The following is a 20,639-nucleotide window of genomic DNA, read 5'->3' on the forward strand; positions in this document are numbered from 1 at the left end:
ACATTCCATGTGTGCATGTAGAAGAACTCAATTGTTGCACCACCTCAATTCATTAAGAGATTACCTACACCACCACAGCTCAATTATTCGTGTTTGAAAACGCAATTACAATTATATTTTTAAAAATTTTAATTTTTTAGTTTAAAATAATTTTTTAAAATGTTTTTAGATTATTTTGATTTGTTAATATAAAAAATAATTTTTAAAAAATATTATTTAAATAAAAAATACTTTAAATCATAATCTTTTATCCCCTTCAATCTTGTAAAGCAGGGTGTCAATCTTGATTTTTTTTTTTAAAAATTAATTTTTAATATTTTTAAATTATTTTAATGTAATAATATAAAAATACATTAAAAAAATATTATTTTACTATATTTTTAAATAAAAAACACATTAAAAAACAACATCTATTATTTTCTCTGTGTGTATATATATTTATATATATCATCTAATAGTTATATTTTTTTCTTTATTTATCTACTAATTAATATAATTAATATAACACACTTACATGTCACAATCATAATCTTATCAACAAAATTTCAACCAATATATTCAACCACAAATAAATGTTTCTTAAAAGAAAGAAAGAGAGAAACACAATTGACTTAATGAATCAACAAGAATACAAAAATCAAGAAAAAAAAAAACAAATCTTTAAATATTTCTCCTTTTGTTTTTCCTAAAGACCACCTCAGTATCAAGCCCAAACCCGTCAACCTTCCGAACCTCCACCAACTTGGAGTCTTTAAACAGATCAACCAATGGCCCCAGACTATACAAATCATTAGCTGAATATTTATCAGCCCGTCTTGATAACGCCACGTGTATAACACAAACTCCACCAGGCTTCAACGTCCGCTCGATCTCCCTAACAAATTTCCACGGATACAAGGCATGATCAAACACATTAGAGAACTCAAAATCAAAAGTGTCGTTCATGAAGGGCTGTGCATGGAAATCTCCTTTCACTACAAGTGGTGGGTAAGGCACCAAGTCAATGCCGATCGAGTCATTCACGCCTATACTTTTTAGAGCCGACACTTCTTGCCCCACACGAGCACCGATCGATAATGCCTTTGAACTGTTAAGCAAGAGGTTTCTTCGCTTTAAGGACTCAAAAAACTGGGCAAACACTCGGACTTTACGCTCCCAATCCCGTGTTGTCCATATCTGCCGGAGTTTAGGGTTTAGGGTTTTGTTGAGTTGTCGCTGAATGTATTCATCGTAAGAAGAATACCCCGGCCGGATACGAAGGCCACCACCGCTCTTGGAGGAGATGGTGTTTGGTTGTTGTGGGGTGGTTTTGATGTGATGGGGAGTTTGTAAGGCAATGAAGATGAGGACCGTAAGAGAGAGCAAGAGGGAGAGAAGGAAGGGTTTGATAATGAACGGTAGTTTTGGAATGGTGGTGTTCATATCTCACATATATAAATATTTACTAGGGTTTTGCAGCTTTATTGGCCTCCTGAGGCTGTGGGATCGGAGAGGGGGAGAGAGGCCTGAGGTTATGAGTTCTTGATGGTGTTTTTGTATGAGGGAGGTTTCTCGATGATTGTGATAAGTTTAAGGATGTGCTGTGATGAGAGACGTTTGGCTTTTGTTTGGACTGCAAATAGTGGAAGATACCTGAGGATAGCTATTGGCTGTCTTACTCGTGGCTTCACTAACATATTAGAGAAGAAAAGAAAAATCCAGACGCATTATATAAAATAAAGTTGATAATAATGTAATAATATTATTAAAAAAAAGTTGATAGAAAAGTATAAAAAGATTGCTTAATTCACGGTATTTTCGGTTCGCGAGTTGTAATTCGTGAAAAAAGAAGTTCAAAATTCCTTGCTTCCATCAATCCTTCTTCTTTAATATAACAATGTAGTAATATCATTTCTAAAGTGCACCAACTGGTGCTAGATTTTGATTTTTTTATATTTAATTTGCTTTAATAAATTATGTTAAAAATAATTTTTTTTAAAAATAAATTCCACCACAATCTCAAAATCGCTTAAAATATAATATATACAAGGGTGGGTGGGGGTGGCTACAGTTATGTGGTGGCGCCACCTGCAGCAAGATGGAATAAAAAAGTTGCGGTGGCTGAAAACGACATATGTCCTCAACAAAAGGGGAAAGTTTCACAACCGAATTTGGAGCCCACAGTCACGAGGGATGTGGAACAAAGTCTTCTTGCTAAGAATATTAACTATTTATTTTTTTAAAGTATTATATAGGTCTTCAACGGTAAAACAAGGATACTCTCCCTCCCATCATTGAATAACCAGGAAAAATAGCGATCACTAGCTAGATGGTCATGCTCCGCCGCAGGGAAGGCTCCTTTTTTTATACCTAAAATTTCCAAAAAAAAAATAAGAAAAATTTAAAATCTTTGTTTTTCTCTCCGTCGTGCCTTCCTTGCGTATGGGTCATCTTCACTAAAATGACTGGTTACCATTATCAACATTTGATAAGTTCATTAGTCACTGCTGGGAGAGGCTTCATCATCAGTTAAGAGTGTTTAAAAGTTGTTTTGAGCTGAGAGGTTGCACCGATGGACGTCGAGACTTGTCATGGTTCTATACTTTTAAACATCATGTGAATAGTCCACTGAAACAAATATTTCATGGGATAATGAAGTCTTTGCCTAGATAGATAGAGAAGAGAATGGGTCATATTTTTGTGATCTGCTACAACTAAGATTGTTGTATGAAGATACTCATGATCAGGAACTCCCTGTCATGGAATTAGGGGTGATCATTTTCGGTTCGGTTCGGTTTTTATTAAAAAAAAGTAATCAAACCGAAAAAAATTTTTTTTGAAAAAAAACCCGAAACCGAACCGAAACCGGGTCAAACCGACCGGTTTCGGTTCGGTTCGTTTTTTTGGGGGAAAACCGGTTCAAATCGGTTTGGCTCGGTTTTGGCTTGGTTTGGCTCGATTTTTCCGGTTTGGATTGGTTTGACTTAGTTTTGGCTCGGTTTTTTTTCGATTTCGGTTCGGTTTGGTTTTTTGGTTATAAAACCAAAACCGAACCAAATCGGCTGGTTTTTTCAAAATTTTAATTGGTTTAATCGATTTTTTTTTTTGTTATTTTTTTTCCGGTTTTCTCGGTTTAATTGGTTTTTCGGTTTTTTTGCTCACCCCTACATGGAATGGTCTCTTCTATTCCTATAGCACTATAAAATTTAACAATTTTATTGATATAATATTTTCATCTTTTTATTAGTGAAAATTTACTGAAAAAATTCATTTGTCAGTAATTCCATTTTTATAGGTAAAAATAATAATTAAAAATTAATAGTTTTATAGATGAAAAATACACTCTAAAAAAATTTATCAACTAAAATAATACCAACAAAAACTCTCTGGAATATACCAATAATCAGTATGCCCATCAAAAATATATTAACACAAGTAATTATATCAATGATAGTGACATATACAACAAATTTTTTCTAACTCTTTATAATATACCAACGGTCAGTATGCTTATCGAAAATATACCGATAAAGTAATTGCGTCAGTAATAATGGCCTATGCTGTAATTTTTTTTAACTCTCTGGAATACATCGATGGATTAAGGTGGTCGGTATCCCTTCGGTAATTTAAAAAATGTTTTTTAATTAAAATTATATGAAATAATTAATATAAAATTATTTAGAATAATAAAAAATTAAAATATGTAAAAATAAACTTGAATAATATAAAATCCAAATATTCATTACAATTTTATTTGTTCAAATAAGAATTAAACAAGAACAATGACAGTGCTGCAGGAAGAGGAGGAGTATGCTAGTCATTCCATGGACCATATGGCAAAAAAAATGGTACATAATCCGCTGAGAGTCGCTCATATTTTTTGGTGAGATGAGTCATGTGTTGTTGCAAGGTCACAAACTCTTAAGACTGGGTACTCGATATCGATTAGGAGCTCCTAATAGTTGAGACACTTCAGGCAGGCTACCCACAAGTTCTCGACTGTAGTGTTGGAGAGTTCGTGCACCTGATTTCTTTTGGGTCCACCAGACGATCCTGTTTCCATCCTAAAATCTAATCAAAATCCAAATGAGTTGAAGGATTATCCCCATATCTCTCCCTCAACAAACTATTATATGTCTTTTGAAAACTGAAAAAGAAATCATTAAATTCAATTCAAGAAAATATTAACTTATGAAAGAAAATAGTTGAATAAACATATCACAAAATGTTGAGCATGGTTATCGACGAACTATTGCACCCTTTTTAATGGTCTTTACTCTGTAAGTATATCTCAACAAAAAGCTTCATTGGGCTCGACTCATGTCAAAGAGACATAACATGTAAGAAAATAAATATTGTAAGTTAAATATATTTATAAATAACAATAAATTAATGAAAGATAGATGTCATTAAAGTTAATCTTACCATCTACTTCACATGTGTAATGAATGGAACGAAGCTGCCAGTGGGTGTGGTAATCAAATCGTGAATTTGCTGGTTTTCGGCACTGGACCGTGAGTGTCATGTGAACCACTTGGACATCACATCCAGGATGTATAACAGCTTGAAATTCCTCTAAACTGCCATGTCATTCGAACCTGATAGAGCATTATCTCTGGTATATTTTTTAGCTTTTTTCTACGCTTCATACCCAAAATCACACAACCCACGTGATACAAATGTATTTTATATAAGTTAATGACAAATTAGATTTTAATATATAATTTTTTTTTTAAAAAATATCGTATTGCTTCGATGTTATCTAGTTACAGTGTGATTTTCCAAACCTTCCTCGCAACATTAGAGTTACAGTGTGATTTTCCAAACCTTCCTGTTTATTTGCGCTATTCCACTTAAATTTATTATATTCATAAAAAATTATAAAAAATAAATCACTAATTTTAATATAACATAAAAAACTAATTTTAATCATGCATAGATATAAGGTTTTCAATCAGGATGTTTAGAAACATGATTACATTGAAATAATAAAATTTTCATCGATGATTTAAATGTCGATATTATTACTCAGACAACCTTAATTTTAGTGAATATAAAAATCAATAAAATTAATGAAATATTAGTTATTCATAAAATGTTAAACACAATCCAACTCAAATCAAAACAAACTTATATTAAAAAATCATCCTTCCAATGTGCTTCGTACTTGCGTGAGAATTGATCCTATTGTGAAGGGATATCACCTCTATGTTGTGGAATTGCGCTGAAAGAGACAGTGTTGTGAGTTGACGCAGGTGCCTCTTATTGGTCGGCACTTAATGACATGTCATCATCGCTGCTAAAAGAACTAGTTATGATCATATGCTCATGACGTATAGCTGATTTTGTTCTATGCACTACACAAATTTGATGTATAATTATATAATCAAATTTAATTTTTGTAAAAAAATTCAGCATCACATCCCTAGAGACTACCCAAAATGTTCAAACCTGTAAATATTCAAAATATATGCCACAATCCAGTTGATTTTATTTTATTTCTACCAAAAATTTTAGATTATTCAATTTCATCTCATTTTCAACATGATAACATAATGTTTTTAAATCATAAAATAGAAAAAACAATTTCCTATATATAAGCTAACATCTATACAAATTTAGCAATAAAATAGAGAAAAAAAATCAAACAATAAAATTGAGATAAAAAAATCATTATGGCAAGAATAATTAAAATTCAACAAATTAACAATAATACAAATTAAAATTTATTACTATATATTCAATTAACATTTATACTACAAATTAACAATAACAATGAATTAAAATTCAACAAAACAATCAAACATTAAAGCAATATGTATAATAAAATTGAGATAAAAAAAATCATGGCAAGAAAAATATTCAACAAAACAATCAAACATTAAAGCAACATGTATAATAAAAAAAATCATGGCAAGAAAAACAATATAATAAGGAACAAATTAATACGAAAACAATTATAGACTTGAGAAATAAAAAATGATTACCTTAACATTATGTTTACTTTTATACTCTTTTTGCACAATATAAAAAAACAAAAAAATATTGTTAATAAATTGAAAAAAAAAACAAAAAAATAATAAGTCATTAAGTAAACTGAATCACAATATATACCTCTAAAATTTGAAGATGAAAATAGAACTAGGGATTGAGAGGAAAAAAACAAAGAGAATTCAAAATTTGGAACAAGAGAAAAAAATGAACTGAAGGCTGTCTCACTAGGTTTTATATTATGTTTTTTCTGACAGACTATTACATAATATTATTATTAATTATTCCATCAATGATTCCCACGGCATACTCAACTTGAATTTTTCAATTCGCAATAAAATTTTCAAAAAACTCTCTAGGATTTTTAATTGGTATGTTAGTAATTCCCTCACTACTTTAATATACACAGTCACATAGTTAGACATGCATTAATTACCCGCGCTTTGAATTACATATTTTATATCGACAGAATATTAAATAATAATATTATTAATTAGTTCATTGGTGATTCCCTTGGTAACCTGCAACTATGTCAAAGGACTTTAATTGAACATCATTAATATGAGATTTGAACAATTCCCCTTCACTTCTGGAATACACGATCATACACAAACCTTCAGTGTTTCCATAAATAAGTTACATAGTAAATAAAAGATTGTGTCTCTATTCCCTGATTATCCTCACTGCAAACTTAAATAGAAAGGTGCACGCACAACACAATAACAGTTCACGTAAAAATTATAAAATAAATATTTTGTTGTATAGAATTTTATCCATAAATATTAGTTAATCAATTGAATGCATTTTCATGTTCTAATAGTTAATCATAATTTCTTCTTCAATTAAATCGTCATCAGCTCCATCATAATCTTCATAACATTGTTATCATCATCTTTATCGACTTGTGCTTATCCGCTGAAGCTCAGAGCAATATTCAACAAGACTATTATCGAAGACATGAAAATTTAAATTTTCTTCTAAGATAATCGATGGAGCAACTCGATATGGTCCAGCCAACTCACTAACTTGAAAGACATCATCTTCCACACTTGTGTCTTCGTTCTTAACCTGAATAACCCCGAAACGATCCCTAGGTTTTGTTTTTAAAATGGATAACCAATCAAGTTTTGAACAATCTTTTCTAAAAAAAATGGTGTATGTGTAATAAATTTGTTGTCATTGCTTGATGAAAACAAAGACATTGTTTACGTTGCGAAGTCTAGTTTTTGAGTTAATTTCGATCAAATCATAGTGGAGATCTACTCTAATTTCTCTGTTAGTGGGTGTCATACCAATATCATTTGAACAAAAATATTCTTTTATGCTTATTATGATATTGCAATTCAATGACCTCTTATAATTTACTGTAATAGTCAACTTTAAACTCACTACAAGTTAATCACTTAACACAAACACCATTGTTATGTCTTTCTTTCATGCATGTATTCTTCAGTACAAAACACATATCCATTGATAAAATACCCATTAAAGCATTTAACTTCTTTTCAAGACCCGGGCTTAGTAAAGACAATGAAGCACTAATATTTCTTCTTATTTAATAAACTTTGTACATCAAGTACAACAATGAACAATAAACAAGAATTCTGTAATGAAATTAAGTATCATGATAGATAATGAGTTTGTGATAGTACTTACATGTGTTTTGAACCATGTGAAAAATTATTCTTGTAATTGAAAGGTTTAAGATTCAATCAATTATGAATTATTAGACAGTAAATGTTGTTGATGTTGCCTATAAGCTTTTACAAAATATATGAGTTTGTGATATTATAATAGATAAATAGTCCATTTATTATAAATTTTTAAATAGCACATATATATTTACTGAATAAAAGATTTTAATTCATTACAGTTAAATGACATATAATTATATGCTTGTTTGAATTTTATTTCAGACAAATATTTTTCACTTACAATATTTTTAGTTGTAGTCATCCAGGTTTGGAGAATATTGACAAGTTTTTACTCAAAAGCACTTCACCATTATCATGTCGTAAAATGCACTTGATTTTTATTTTAAAATGAGGCTCAAAATAGTACGAGATAAATATCAAAATCAGATCTCCTCAACAATATAGACCTCACATATTCAAGCCTCAACATGCGTCTTATTTTTTTTTTTTTTAAGATTGAATAAGTATCTGCATATAATTAAACAAATTTTTTAATTAAAAAATAATAAAAATATGTTAATAATTACATTGCATATGTAATATCTAACCTCTCGAATGCATACATCCTTATATATTGGATTGGATCTCAAACTTTTGGGTAGATGCTCCACTGAGTAAAAAAATAATATAGAGAATATTATCTCAAGTGTGCATATTGTCTCGGCAATATTCGTTTCAAGCCTTTTAATATAATGTATCAGTAACTTGCAGAAGTATATATCTCTAAAGAAATGACTGATCTCCATGAGCGCATCTCACATGTTTTTTGGTAATAAATCATGATAAACTAATAATGGAATGAGCGTTTGCATAAACACGTGGAAATCATGGCTCTTCATTCCATACAATCTGCATTCCTTCATATTAACCAACCTTGATATGTTCAAGACATCTCTATCAGAAAAACACAGACTCTTAAGCGATCGGTCAACTAATAGTTGTGCATACTTCTATAAGGCGAAAGTTACTTTGAGCTTTACAACTCGTGAGCCATCAAAAACCAACTCCATATTTTTACAGTTACAAAACAACGTTATATCCATTCTAGCATTGATGTTGTCCTTTGTCTTCCCTTTCATGTCAATAACCATGTTGAAAATATGCTTAAACACATTATTTTCTAAGTGCATGACGTCAAGGTTATGGCAAAGAAGATTGATCTCTCAATAAAAAAGCTTCAAGAAAATACTTCGCTTTACCCAGTTATGAGTCAAACTAAAACCAGGAAACTTCTATTTACCGGATAGGAAACCAAATATAATGTCACCATATATGCAATTCTTCACCAGAAAAATATAAGGGTGCAACATCATTGCAACTTTACGACTCTTCCAACAAAATAAAGAACTACTTGTGTGTAATGAGAGCATGGTAGAAAGGATAGATGGGTAAATTTTTAGTGCTAGAAACATGCATCGAGTTGTAAACAATAACAGTAATGCTTTCAAGAATATGGTTATGGATGTAATGGTAGTTAATGTTCAATTGTAGAAGAAGAACAAACTACAGACTTGGCGAGGTTTTTTAATCTTTTAAAAGATTTTGATGAACCATTATTAGATGGCTACATATATTACAGTAAATTATTGGTCATTACACTAGTGTTTTTTAATCTAATATTTACCATCAAGTCATTATTAGGTTAAAAAACACTAGTGTAATGACCAATAATTTACTGTAATATATGCAGCTCTCGCATAATGGTATCAAATTTTTTTAAAAGATTAAAAAACCTCATCACCTCTGTATTATATTCTTCTTTTACGATTGGACGACTATCATTACCTTGATTCATTGTTATTACATCCATAACCATATTCATGAAATAATTATTGTTATCGTTTACAACTTCATGCACATTTCTAGCACTAGAAGTTGACCCAACTATCCTTTCTACCATACTCTTATTACAAATAAATAGTTCTTTGTTTTGTTGGCAAAGTTGAAAAGGTGCAACGATGTTGTACCCCCATGTTTTTCTAGTGAAAAATTACATAATATGGTGTCAGAGTACGATGACATTGTGTTTCGTTTCCTATTCAGTAAACAAAAGTTTCCTGATTTTGGTTTGACCCATAGCTGGGTAAAATAAAATATTTTCTCAGAGCTTTCATTTTGAGAAACCAATCTCCTCTGCCATAGCCTTGACATCATGCACATAAAAAATAATGTGTTTGAGAACATTTTCAATGCGGTTATGGACATGAAGGGTAAGATAAATGACAATATCAATACTAGAATAGCTATATCATTGTTTTGTGATTGTAAAAATATGAAGTTAGTTTTTGATAGCTTAGGATTGCAAAGCCCAAAACAAGCTTCGATTTAGAGACGAATGCATAACTACTAGTCTACAAATCACTTAAGAGTGTGTTTTTTCAAAAGAGAGATGTCTCAAACATAATAAGGATGATTAAACTAAAGGAATGCATATTGTATGGAATGAAGAGTTATGACTTCTATATGTTTATTCAAATGCTCATTCCATTAACTTATCGTGATTTATCGCAAAAAAAAATATAAGAACGCTTATGGAGATTAGTAATTTTTTTAAAGATATATGCTCCACCAAGTTGCTGACACTTTACATTAAAAAGCTTCAAATGAATATTGTCAAGATAATATGCAAACTTAAGACATTAAAAAGCTTCAAATGAATATTGTCGAGATAATATGCAAACTTAAGATGATATTCCCTATATTATTTTGTGACTCGATTGAACATTTACCTACACATTTACCGTATGAGGGAAAAATTAAAGGTCTAGTCTAGTATAGAAAGATATATGCATTCAAGAGTTAGATATCACAGATGCAATGTAATTATTAATGTATTTTTATTGTTTTTTAATTAAAGATATTTGTTTATTCCATGCACGTACTTGTTCAATCTTAAAAAAAAAAAGAGTTAAGAACAGGATGCATGTTGAGGCTTCGATATGTGAGACCTATATTGTTGAGGAGATCTTGATATTTATCTCATATTATTTCAAACCTCATTTAAGAATGAGAATCAATGGTATTCCACGACGTGATGATGGTGGTGAAGTGCCTTTGAGTTGAAACTTGTGAATATTCTTCAATCCTAAATGACCCACAACTAAAAATGCTCTAAATGAAAAATATTTGTTTGAAATAGAATTCAAACAAGTATATAATTATATATTATTTAACTATGATGAATTAAAATATTTTATTCAGTAAATATATATGTGCGACTTAAAACTTTGTTATAAATAGACTATTTATCTATTATAATATCACAAATTCATACATTTTTAAAACCTTGTAGGCAACATCAACAATATTTGTTGTTTAATAATTCATAGATGATCTAATCCCAAACCTTTCAATTACAAAATTAGTTTTTCATATGATTCAAAACGCATGTAAATATTATCACAAACTCATTATATATCATGATGCTTAATTTCATTACAAAATTCTCATTTATTGTTCATTATTGTACTTGATGTACAAGGTTTATCAAATGAGAAAAAATGTTAATGCTTCATTGTTTTTACTAAGCCGAGGTCCTGAAAGAAAAGTTAAGTGTTTTAACGGGTATTTTATCAATAGATATGTGTTTCATACTAAAAAATACATGCATGAAAGAAAGACATAAAAGTGATGTTTGTGTTGAGAGATCGACTTGTAGTGAGTTTGAAGTTAACTATGACGGTAAATTAAAAAAAGTCATCGAATTGTAATATCATAGCAAGCATAATAGAGTATTTTTATTCAAATGATATTGGTATGACACCACTGATAGAGAAATTAGAGTAGATCTCTATTATGGTCTGGTCGAAATTAACTCAAAAGCTAGACCCCGCAACATAAAAAACAATGCCTTTATTTTTGCCAAGCAATGATAACATATTTATTACACATACATCACTTATTTTTAGAAAGGATAGTTCAAGAGTTAATTAGTTATTCGTTTTAAAAACAAAACCTAGATGTCGTGTTGATATTCAGGATGAGAATGAAAACACAAGTGTAGAAAATGATATCTTTCAAGTTAATAAGTTGGCTGGACAATATCGAGTTGCTCCATTGATTAACTTAGAAAAAAATTCAAATTTCCACATCTTTGATATAAATCTTTTTGAATGTTTTTCTGAGCTCCAACGGATAAACACAAGTCGATGAAGATGATGATAACAATATTATCAAGATTCAAGATTGTGATGGAGCTAATGACGATTCAATTGAAAAATAAAAAAAATAAATTATAACTATCAAAACATGAAAGTGTATAGCAACTTTTTTATAATGTAATATTTATGAATAAAATCCTATAAAAAAAATATTTATGTTATAATTGTTATGTAAACTGTTGTTATTGTATTGGTGCGACTTTCAATTTAAATAGATAGGAAATACAGACACAATCTTTCATTTACTATGCAATTCATCAATGGAAACACCGATGATTTATATTCATCGGTGTATTTTAAAGGTGAAGGGAATTGTTCACATCCCACATCACGGATGGAAACACCAACAAATTATGTCCACTGGTGTATTCTAAAGGTGAAGGAAACTACTCAAATTTCACATCATCAATGAAAATACTGATGATTTATGTTCATCGGTGTATTCTAGAGATGAAGAGAATTGTTCATATCTCATATCGGTTATGTTCAATTAAAATCCATTAACTCAATTACAAGTTATAAAGGAATCACTGATAAACTAATTAATAATAATATTGTCTAATATTTTATCAATACAAAATATATATTCTAACACATGAGTAATTAATACATAAATGACAGTGTGTGCTATTTTAAAATAGTGAGTGAAATAGTGAGAAATTAATTAAAAAATTTAAAGGGTTTTTTAAAATTTTTAATACAAAATAAAAATTTCAAGCCGAATATAATAAAAAAATCACCAACAAAATAATTAATAATAATATTATTTAATGGTTTGTCGTGATTCCATAAAACAAAATTAATAAAACTATTAAATATTACGGTGAACACAGACCTTTTCCTTTGGGAAGCAATCCTTTCATTAAGATCACCTTCAGAGTGACAAGAGCCATGGAAACTTCTTTCGGTGCTCATGGCACATGCAGGAAATCCACAGACATCAATACATAATTTGGATTCAGTCAAGGTGTTCGGAAATTGGATTTGTAGAAATGACATAGCTCGTGTCGATGGTCGTCGTTATAAATAATTCTGGCAATTCGAAAGCACAAAGGAACACCACATCAACTTCAAATGAATGTCTGATAGCAATGAAAGTTTACCTTATAAACAGCATAGCTATAAGAATATCAAAGACAGATCTCCTCAATCACTCTTAAATCTACAAGGCCAGAAGAAAAATTACATATCTCCAAAGATTAAGCGATCTTATTAATCAAGGAATTAACAACAAAAGAAAAGGAAAAAGGACCCTAATAGACTGGATCATGCAAAACTAAAAAAGAAACTAAACCCAAAGAAAGCAAACAGGGTAGGAAAGAAAAGGATCAACAGTGTCAGAAATCACAGGCATGATAAGGAAAATACACGGCAGCGTGAGACAATTGCTATTGATCTTCGCAGTGAGTTAAACTTTCTCTGTCACGAAGATCCTTAAAACAGACCACTCATGCATGCCAAGATCGATGTCACAAAATCTTAAAAGCAAATCATCCAAATCAATATGGAGAGCAATTGGAGCACAGCAAATAAAACAACGCATCGATTAAAAGAAATAATAAACTTAACACAAAGGAACAGAAAAAGCGTAGAGAAAACAGAAATCTTAATACCAGTAGCAGAGAAGAGACGAAGAAAGCAAGTTGAAGACATCAACTTTGATCCTTGAACTGGAGACAAGAATGTACACCAGTTTTTTTTTTTTTTTTTTTTTTGAGGTTAAGAATACCCCACTTAACTGTTTCTAATGTAACCCGAAACCCAGCAGAAATGTCGAGGAGGAAGAGAACAGGACAGAGAAAAACAGAAATCCAGAAAAAGAAGACGCAGACGAGATGCAACATGTCTGCGCTCGTGTCAGTTAAGAAAGACGTTGTATCAGTTGTGAAAAGACACAACGACAACGTCTTTTTAGAAACTGTACAAGTTTTTTCATAACTCAGTTTAATTTTTCTTAATTTCTGGCCCGATTAGTGGAGCCAACAGAAGATATGATTTGACTAGACAAAAATAAGATGATATTCCAGAGGTAAAAAATAATCAAGCATGGTCGATGCCACCATAGCACAACTCCTCTTAAGAGATTCGGAGGATTTTAATTCTTCGTTTTTTTTTCCCCTTTCTTTTTAGAGTATTTTCAATTTTTAACGATAAAAACCATTTAAAAAATTAAATTCTGACTTTTTAAATAGAATAAATATGATTTTTTTATGTGTATATATTTTTATAAAAAAATTACTTTAATAACTCATTTGTTTTGTATTTTAATATATTTGATATTAATATATTAAATGAAAAGCTATTGAAGAAAATTTAATTAATTGAAGAATCAGTCTTTAAATAAATCTATTTTAATGTTTTAGCTCACTTTTGTTTTGATAGAAAAATCGTTTTAATTTTTCATCGACTCTTTTATTGGAACTGCAAAATTAAAATCACCCGGCATCGTATTTGGAATTATAATGACATCGATTTTAACAGCTAAATCCTCAACCTGTTGCAATTTTATCCTTGTTCAGGTATTAATCCAGACAACGACACGAGGACGAACCAGCACACACTTTAAACACAGACTCTGCTTCAATCATATTGGACTTGGTAACGAGTCTGCCTCGAGGGCTCTGTTGGAGCAGTACTTGGCCTTCTCCTACCGAACCCTTGGCTAGAAATACCGGACCAGGATTGATGAATGCCGGAGCATGGCCAGGCTATAGTTCAAGAGCCCTTGTAAACATTGCCTTGGCAGGGGGCATGTTTCCTTTGCTGCCAGTAGAGATTTCCCAGGTTGGAGAATACGGCATGTGCTTGTTCAGGTGTTGGCCGTGCCAATGGCTGCTTATAGACATCTTCAGCTTGCGAGGTGTGTTTATCTCATATCTATGCATATATTTTATAATGAACCAAATATGAATAATAGTAGTTTTGAGTTTGGATTCAAATGTAAATGATATCAAAATCCTATCCTTAAGAACTCATAATCACTCATGATGGGTGTGTTTATTCTCCACTTTGATTTTTATTTATTGATTTAGTTTAATTGGAATAATTAAAAAAATTAGAATAAAATAGAAATAAGTTATCATTATTTTCTGTGATATTTTTTTAATATTGATCTTCTAAAATAAAATCATTTCAATATATTCTCTATAATATCCTAACGTTAAATCTAATAAATTATTAGTTATCTTTTTTTCTGGAAAGGATTTGATTGTAAGTTTAAGTGTGTTTGGTTGCCTTTCATGAAATAATTTTCACTTTTATCCCAAAAACATAGTAAACAGGAATTATAATTTATCATACAGCTTTAGCCTACTCAATTGTTAATAATGATTCTCAGAAAGAGGTTTAGATGACCTCCTTAAGCTAATTAGCACTAAGCTCTCGATTTTTAAAAACAAGATTTTACAATATGGAGAATCATGTCTCTTATTGATAATTCTAATTTCATTTACAACAATGGTAATATAAGAAATGGTATACATTCAAAGATTATTAAGAAAGGTCCTTTAAGCAGACCCATATATATATATATATATATATAGAGAGAGAGAGAGAGAGAGAGTAAAAGTTAATTAAAGTTCGTAAAAAAAATTATAATAATAATTCTAGGCTTCTGGGAAATAAAGGAAATTAATCCGGAGTACTTAACCATATCAGATTGCATGCATAGCAACGTCACAGGATATTAGAGCATGCTCTTCGGATGCGCCTAAAGCTATGTCAGGAAATAAAACAAAGGGACCTACTTTATACACACTGGCTGGGATCTCACGAGAATCTCCATCAGATGAGCACAAAAAAGGGGAAACATCAGAAGGAATCCAAAACATCCAGCAGCATCTACCAACCCATCCCCACTTCTGAGCACCATAAGAGACCCTTACACAGTTCAGAGAGATCTATATAGGCAACAGCATGCATGAGAATGAGAAATGGACATACGCTTTTCTTCTCAAGTAGCCGCCACTGCTTTTGAGGAGCCGTCTCCAACAGATGACCCAAAAGATGCTAGCAGCCACCCCTTCTTCTGAGCATGCTCCACATAGAAATTAAATTTCTCCTCTGCATTCGGAATGTCGAGAGCCAGATCATCCATCCCATCCTTGATACGGCTGAAGCCTTTGGTCATCTGATTGATAGTGATCAGGCCTTCACTGAAACAAACTTGAAGCAGATCCAGCATCCTGTCATTCTTCTTCTCCATTGCCATGACCAACGCCTTCTTCACCACCTCGTGGTTAAAGAAGGGCATCCCAAGGTCACGAATGCATTGGCAGGCTTCACCCAGAACACCCCCGCTCTCATACTCCTCCAGTAGCTTCAATATCTTATCCTTTGCATCTTCCACAGCCCAGCCAGTCCCACCTCCCCAACACCTCAAGAGCCTCTCACCAGCATGACGGGCAGCAATAAGTGATCGAGCCATGCGCACCGTCTCGCTTCCACTGCAATTTGGTTGCAACTTGCTGCCTATCTCCTCTAGATTCAAAGGGGCCAAGACATCATCAATTACAGCCCTGGCAAGAAAGAGTGCAAGCTCATTTGAAGCATCCAGAATGTCCAGCGCTGTATCTTCTGCGAATTCCAGAAGCATGATGAAACCATTAACTATATCTTCAGTTGAACATATCTCAATGTGAAGAGCTGAAAGCAGCACAGATGCCATTTCCTTCTCCCTATTCTTCCTGTCCATGGCCAGGGTTATGAGCTTTTTCAGGAAAATCGGGTTAAACTCAGGCATTCCAAGGTCTTCAAGACTTTGAATCAATTCAGGGATGTCATCTGAGAGAAAATACTCATGAATTATTGTCACAACCTCTTCCTTAAACCACTTTACTTTCTCATCTTCAGCTTGTGCCTGTCCATCTTCACCTGAAGATTTCATGAACAAAGCATCAAGCCATCCTTCAGAGATAGCCTTGGGGACGAGGGATTGAAACAAGGATTTTGCAGACGGGATGTCAAGAGCAAGGTCATCAAGGCTCTCTGCCAATCGAGCAAAACCCTTTGCCATTTGACTGGAACTTATCAGGCCTTCTTCAGAAGCTTCCTTCAACAGCTTCAATATAAGTGGTTCTGCAGTTCGGATCTCCATGGCAAGAACCAAAGCCCTCTTAACAACCTCATGATGAAAGAATGAAACTCCTAACTCCCTTATGCACCTGCAGGCTTCAACAGCATCTCCACTCTCCACATATTCCCTCAACAGATCTGCAATTTTTTTCTTCACTTCCTCGACAGTTATGTGGGTGCTTCCACCCCACCTCCTCTCCACAAGTTCTGCATGGTGTGGGGCTGAAAGATAGTTCTTTTCAGTAGTTTGCAGAACTTGAAATCCCTTTGAGGATTCTGGTAGGGCCTTCTTTGCTCTGGTGAGGAAAGCAGGAGGAAGGATATCGTCGACCACAGCACGAGCTACAAACAAAGCAAGGATGTCAACTGCATCCAGTATGTCAACTGCAAGATCATCAGCGGACTCTAGAAGTATGACAAATCCATCCCTAATCTGCGATGGGCTGATGACATCAGCATACAGTGCAGAAAGCAGAACTGAAGCCATTTCCTTCTCCTTATCATGCCTGTCCATGGCCATGGAAACAAGTCGCTTGATAAAGTACAGATGATATTCGCTAGACCCAAGTTCTCTGAGGTCAGATGCAGCCACTTCCACATCACCAGTACTAAAGTACTCCTCTATTATTGAAACAACAGCCTTCTTATAGTCATCTAAAGGATCTGAGATGGTTGCCCCAACAAGCTGATATGGCTCCTGTCAATAACAGGACAGAAGGGAGAAATCTACAAGTCATGATACGAGCATTTTACCCAAACAGTTCGGAGGAGAAAAGCAAGCAATAAAGAACAAAAATAGGAGCACTACAAGACTAAGAGCCTGGCATATATACATTTACCCAAGAGCATCGACAAACACAAAAAGATAAATTCAAAAAGTTTGGGATGAATAAATCACATTGCAGGAACGGCACTTACCTCTCCACTATCATAGTTAGGATCATTTCGATCAATATGGGATTCAACATCAGTGTCAAGCAGTTTTCCCCATGTTCCCTTGCCGCCACCGCCATCTGAAATGATCGAAAAGAGGACAAACACTAATCAGCATGAAGATAACCATAACTTTTTCTTATAAAAATAGTGTCAATAAAACTAATAATTCTTTCTTTATTGGCCATGCTTGCAGGACTTTGTAAACAAAATTATCTAATATGCACTAATTTGTTTGCCGGACTTTGTAAACAAACTGATCTAATATGCACTAATTTGTTCTCTCTTCATTGGATTGGTTATTTAGTGCCAACTAATGATTAACATGTCAAAACAGTGTGGACCAACTGTTCAATGAGCTTTATAATCAAGTGCAATATAGTGCCACCAAACTGAGACACAAAAACGCGTAGCGCATTTTTTCTGTGTTCTGAACCCCAAAGGAGCCATTGGTCTTCTACAGGCCAGGCTCCCCTCAAACCAAAAAATCCCAGTCATTCAGTATGAAGATACAAAACTGGTATATATCATCAAATTAGTAGTATTTGATATTCTTCAATTCCTTCAATCAGCATCATCAACATACAACTAAACATTAGACTACATTAGATTAAAGTTGGATGGCATTCAACCATTGAACCGGGTATTATGGCCCCTAACTTCCCTTGAAAATTTATAAAAAGGTCACTCTCTCAGTGAAGGTTATATCGTATCATCAGAATAAATATTTCACAAGCTATGCTGATTAGAGTAGGCAATGAGGACAAGTTAATTAATGTATCAGCATTTAATAACTTTAATCTTATAACTATCATGCACTAAGAAGAAAATGAAAATCTCCTTAGCCATACATTATGCTTATTATGATCAATAATATCCAGAGTTTCTTGGGCTCATATGCACAGTTATCACCGCTTTCAGCAGATAATAGATGCACAAAAATCTTATTGCGGATGTAAAGATAATATATCTTCTAAATGTAGATAAACAGCCTCCACAAGACACATATTAAAAAGTTAAATCATAAAGGAAAAGCTCACAAGAAACATACTCATCCTTTAACATTCTAATAAATATTCTCTCTTCAGTAAAGTGTCATAGACCCACAAGCTTAAACTATGCGATAACAATTATTAAGTTCAGTAAAGTACGCTGCAAGGAGTCGTTTCATTCATTCTCAAAAACAAGCACATTGTTTGTAGGTTTTCAATCAATTTCCATATTATCACCCAGTTATCCCATTTCACTACTATTGATCTTTCCTTCTATCCAAGCATATTTTATCTGAAATCTATAAAGTTAATTAAGCCATGTTCTAGCCACCATCCAATACACCTATTTTCAATCCCTCAAATAAATTTAAGATAATCCGAAAGCATCTCATCCCAAAATAAAATGGCACAGTTGCACTAGATCATCAGAATGACCATTTGAATGTAAGCTAAATAAAAAGCTAAATCGATTCAAATCTTATACTGAAATTCAAAACAAAGGAAGCTATACATCCATTAAGCATATATCAAGCAGACTATTACTCACGAGTCATCATACAAATTATAACCACTCCATTTGCAACCCACCTTTCTTAACACGCACATGCTTCCCCGAGTGTGATCTCCTGACATGCCTCACCGCAACCCCAGCAGTACCGGATTTCCCCGCAGCAGGAACTTTTAAGTGATGGTCAGAGAACAATGGGGATGGGAACAAACCCTTGGGAGACGAAGACAACGAATTCTCTGCATTTTGACTAGCTGTTTTCAACATTTCCCTCTGCTCATCCGTCAGAAACCCCTCACTCGTCGCCATTTTTACACTTGTCCAATTCTATACAATCCTCAAATCTAAACTGCAAATTAAATAAAAATAAATAAATACGTAAGGTAAACATTCTTAGTTTCTAAATAAAATAAAATGAGTGAATAAAAAATATTTCATGAAATATAAAAAGAAACAGAAACTGAAGAAAAAATCAATAAAAAGAAACAGAAACTGAAGAAAAAAAAAATTCAAAATGCTCACTGTCTTTCACTTTCCCTCCTTTTCTCAGTAACCAAACACCCACTCAAAGAAAACAACAACCGACAGTATCGCTATCAGAGAGAGAAAGTAAAAGGACTGAACGTGCGAACACTTGAAGAGAGAAAAGATTAAATCTAAGAAACGGAGCCCGTAGCCGAACCCAATACCTCTGTGCTTGGCTCGGATCTCGAGCCAAGACAGACAGGAGAAGCAACCGGATCTCCAAATCGGAGCACCTCCGATTCGGATCCAAAAGAAGAAAAAAAAGGCAAGATTATTGAATTGAATAGAAGGATAGAACCCTAGATGAGATGGAACGAAACGAGTGGATCCTGGATTGAAGTAGTAAGTTAGAGTAAGGTATTCTCTTGTCTCAATCTATAGTTAAGGAGAGGAGAGAAGGGTGGGAATAAGAATGGTGGAGCGGGGAGGAAGTGTACATTATTTATAGGGAGGCTACGATAACGGTTACACGTCACCGGGGGTTTTGGGTATATTACCGCTTGAGTATCCACGTGGCATTATATCTACAGACTGTTGTCTGTCTTTTGTGTCAACTCGGCAGGGTTGGAGCATCTTTAGGGTTTTTCCCAGCAATTTCAATTACTAAACTATCCTTTGTAGTTTTTCTATTCCCTTATACAGGGTGAGGGAAGAGCAAGGGATGCGTGAAGAGGAGATATTTGTATGGTTTTTTTTTTTTTTGGTGGCAGAAGCTATGCGTTAGGCTTTATCTTTTTTCCTTGATTTCACTTAATTTAAAGAAACATTCCTGAAATTGATAGTG

The 20,639-nt window shown here is 32.9% G+C and overlaps 2 protein-coding genes across 2 annotated transcripts; both read right to left on the minus strand.

Annotated features, from left to right (window-relative positions):
* Positions 1-515: 515 nt before the first annotated feature.
* On the minus strand, positions 516-1,679 carry LOC105125391 (uncharacterized). The gene has a single exon (XM_011025806.1). The coding sequence runs from the start codon at positions 1,420-1,422 to the stop codon at positions 661-663; it is 762 nt and encodes a 253-aa protein (XP_011024108.1). The 5' UTR covers positions 1,423-1,679; the 3' UTR covers positions 516-660.
* Positions 1,680-15,394: 13,715 nt separating this feature from the next.
* On the minus strand, positions 15,395-20,457 carry LOC105125393 (MA3 domain-containing protein). Its single transcript, XM_011025807.1, has 4 exons — positions 19,853-20,457; positions 19,411-19,679; positions 17,816-17,910; positions 15,395-17,594 (listed from the first exon to the last, which is right to left on the minus strand). Exons 2-4 carry the CDS (start codon positions 19,637-19,639, stop codon positions 15,777-15,779), a joined length of 2,142 nt encoding a protein of 713 aa, XP_011024109.1. The 5' UTR covers positions 19,640-19,679; positions 19,853-20,457; the 3' UTR covers positions 15,395-15,776.
* Between the last annotated feature and the right edge of the window lie 182 nt (positions 20,458-20,639).

This window comes from Populus euphratica, unplaced genomic scaffold (assembly GCF_000495115.2).
Source record: "Populus euphratica unplaced genomic scaffold, PopEup_1.0 scaffold22.1, whole genome shotgun sequence".
Classification (NCBI taxonomy): Eukaryota; Viridiplantae; Streptophyta; class Magnoliopsida; order Malpighiales; family Salicaceae; genus Populus; species Populus euphratica.

Excerpts from the sequence above, each read along its gene's own strand:
- LOC105125393 (XM_011025807.1), bottom strand. The coding sequence starts at position 19,639 with ATGGCGACGAGTGAGGGGTTTCTGACGGATGAGCAGAGGGAAATGTTG. Across the intron at positions 17,911-19,410 it reads GCATGTGCGTGTTAAGAAAG|ATGGCGGTGGCGGCAAGGGA; the intron begins GTGGGTTGCAAA and ends CGATCATTTCAG. Across the intron at positions 17,595-17,815 it reads CTAACTATGATAGTGGAGAG|GAGCCATATCAGCTTGTTGG; the intron begins GTAAGTGCCGTT and ends TGTTATTGACAG.
- LOC105125391 (XM_011025806.1), bottom strand. The coding sequence starts at position 1,422 with ATGAACACCACCATTCCAAAACTACCGTTCATTATCAAACCCTTCCTT.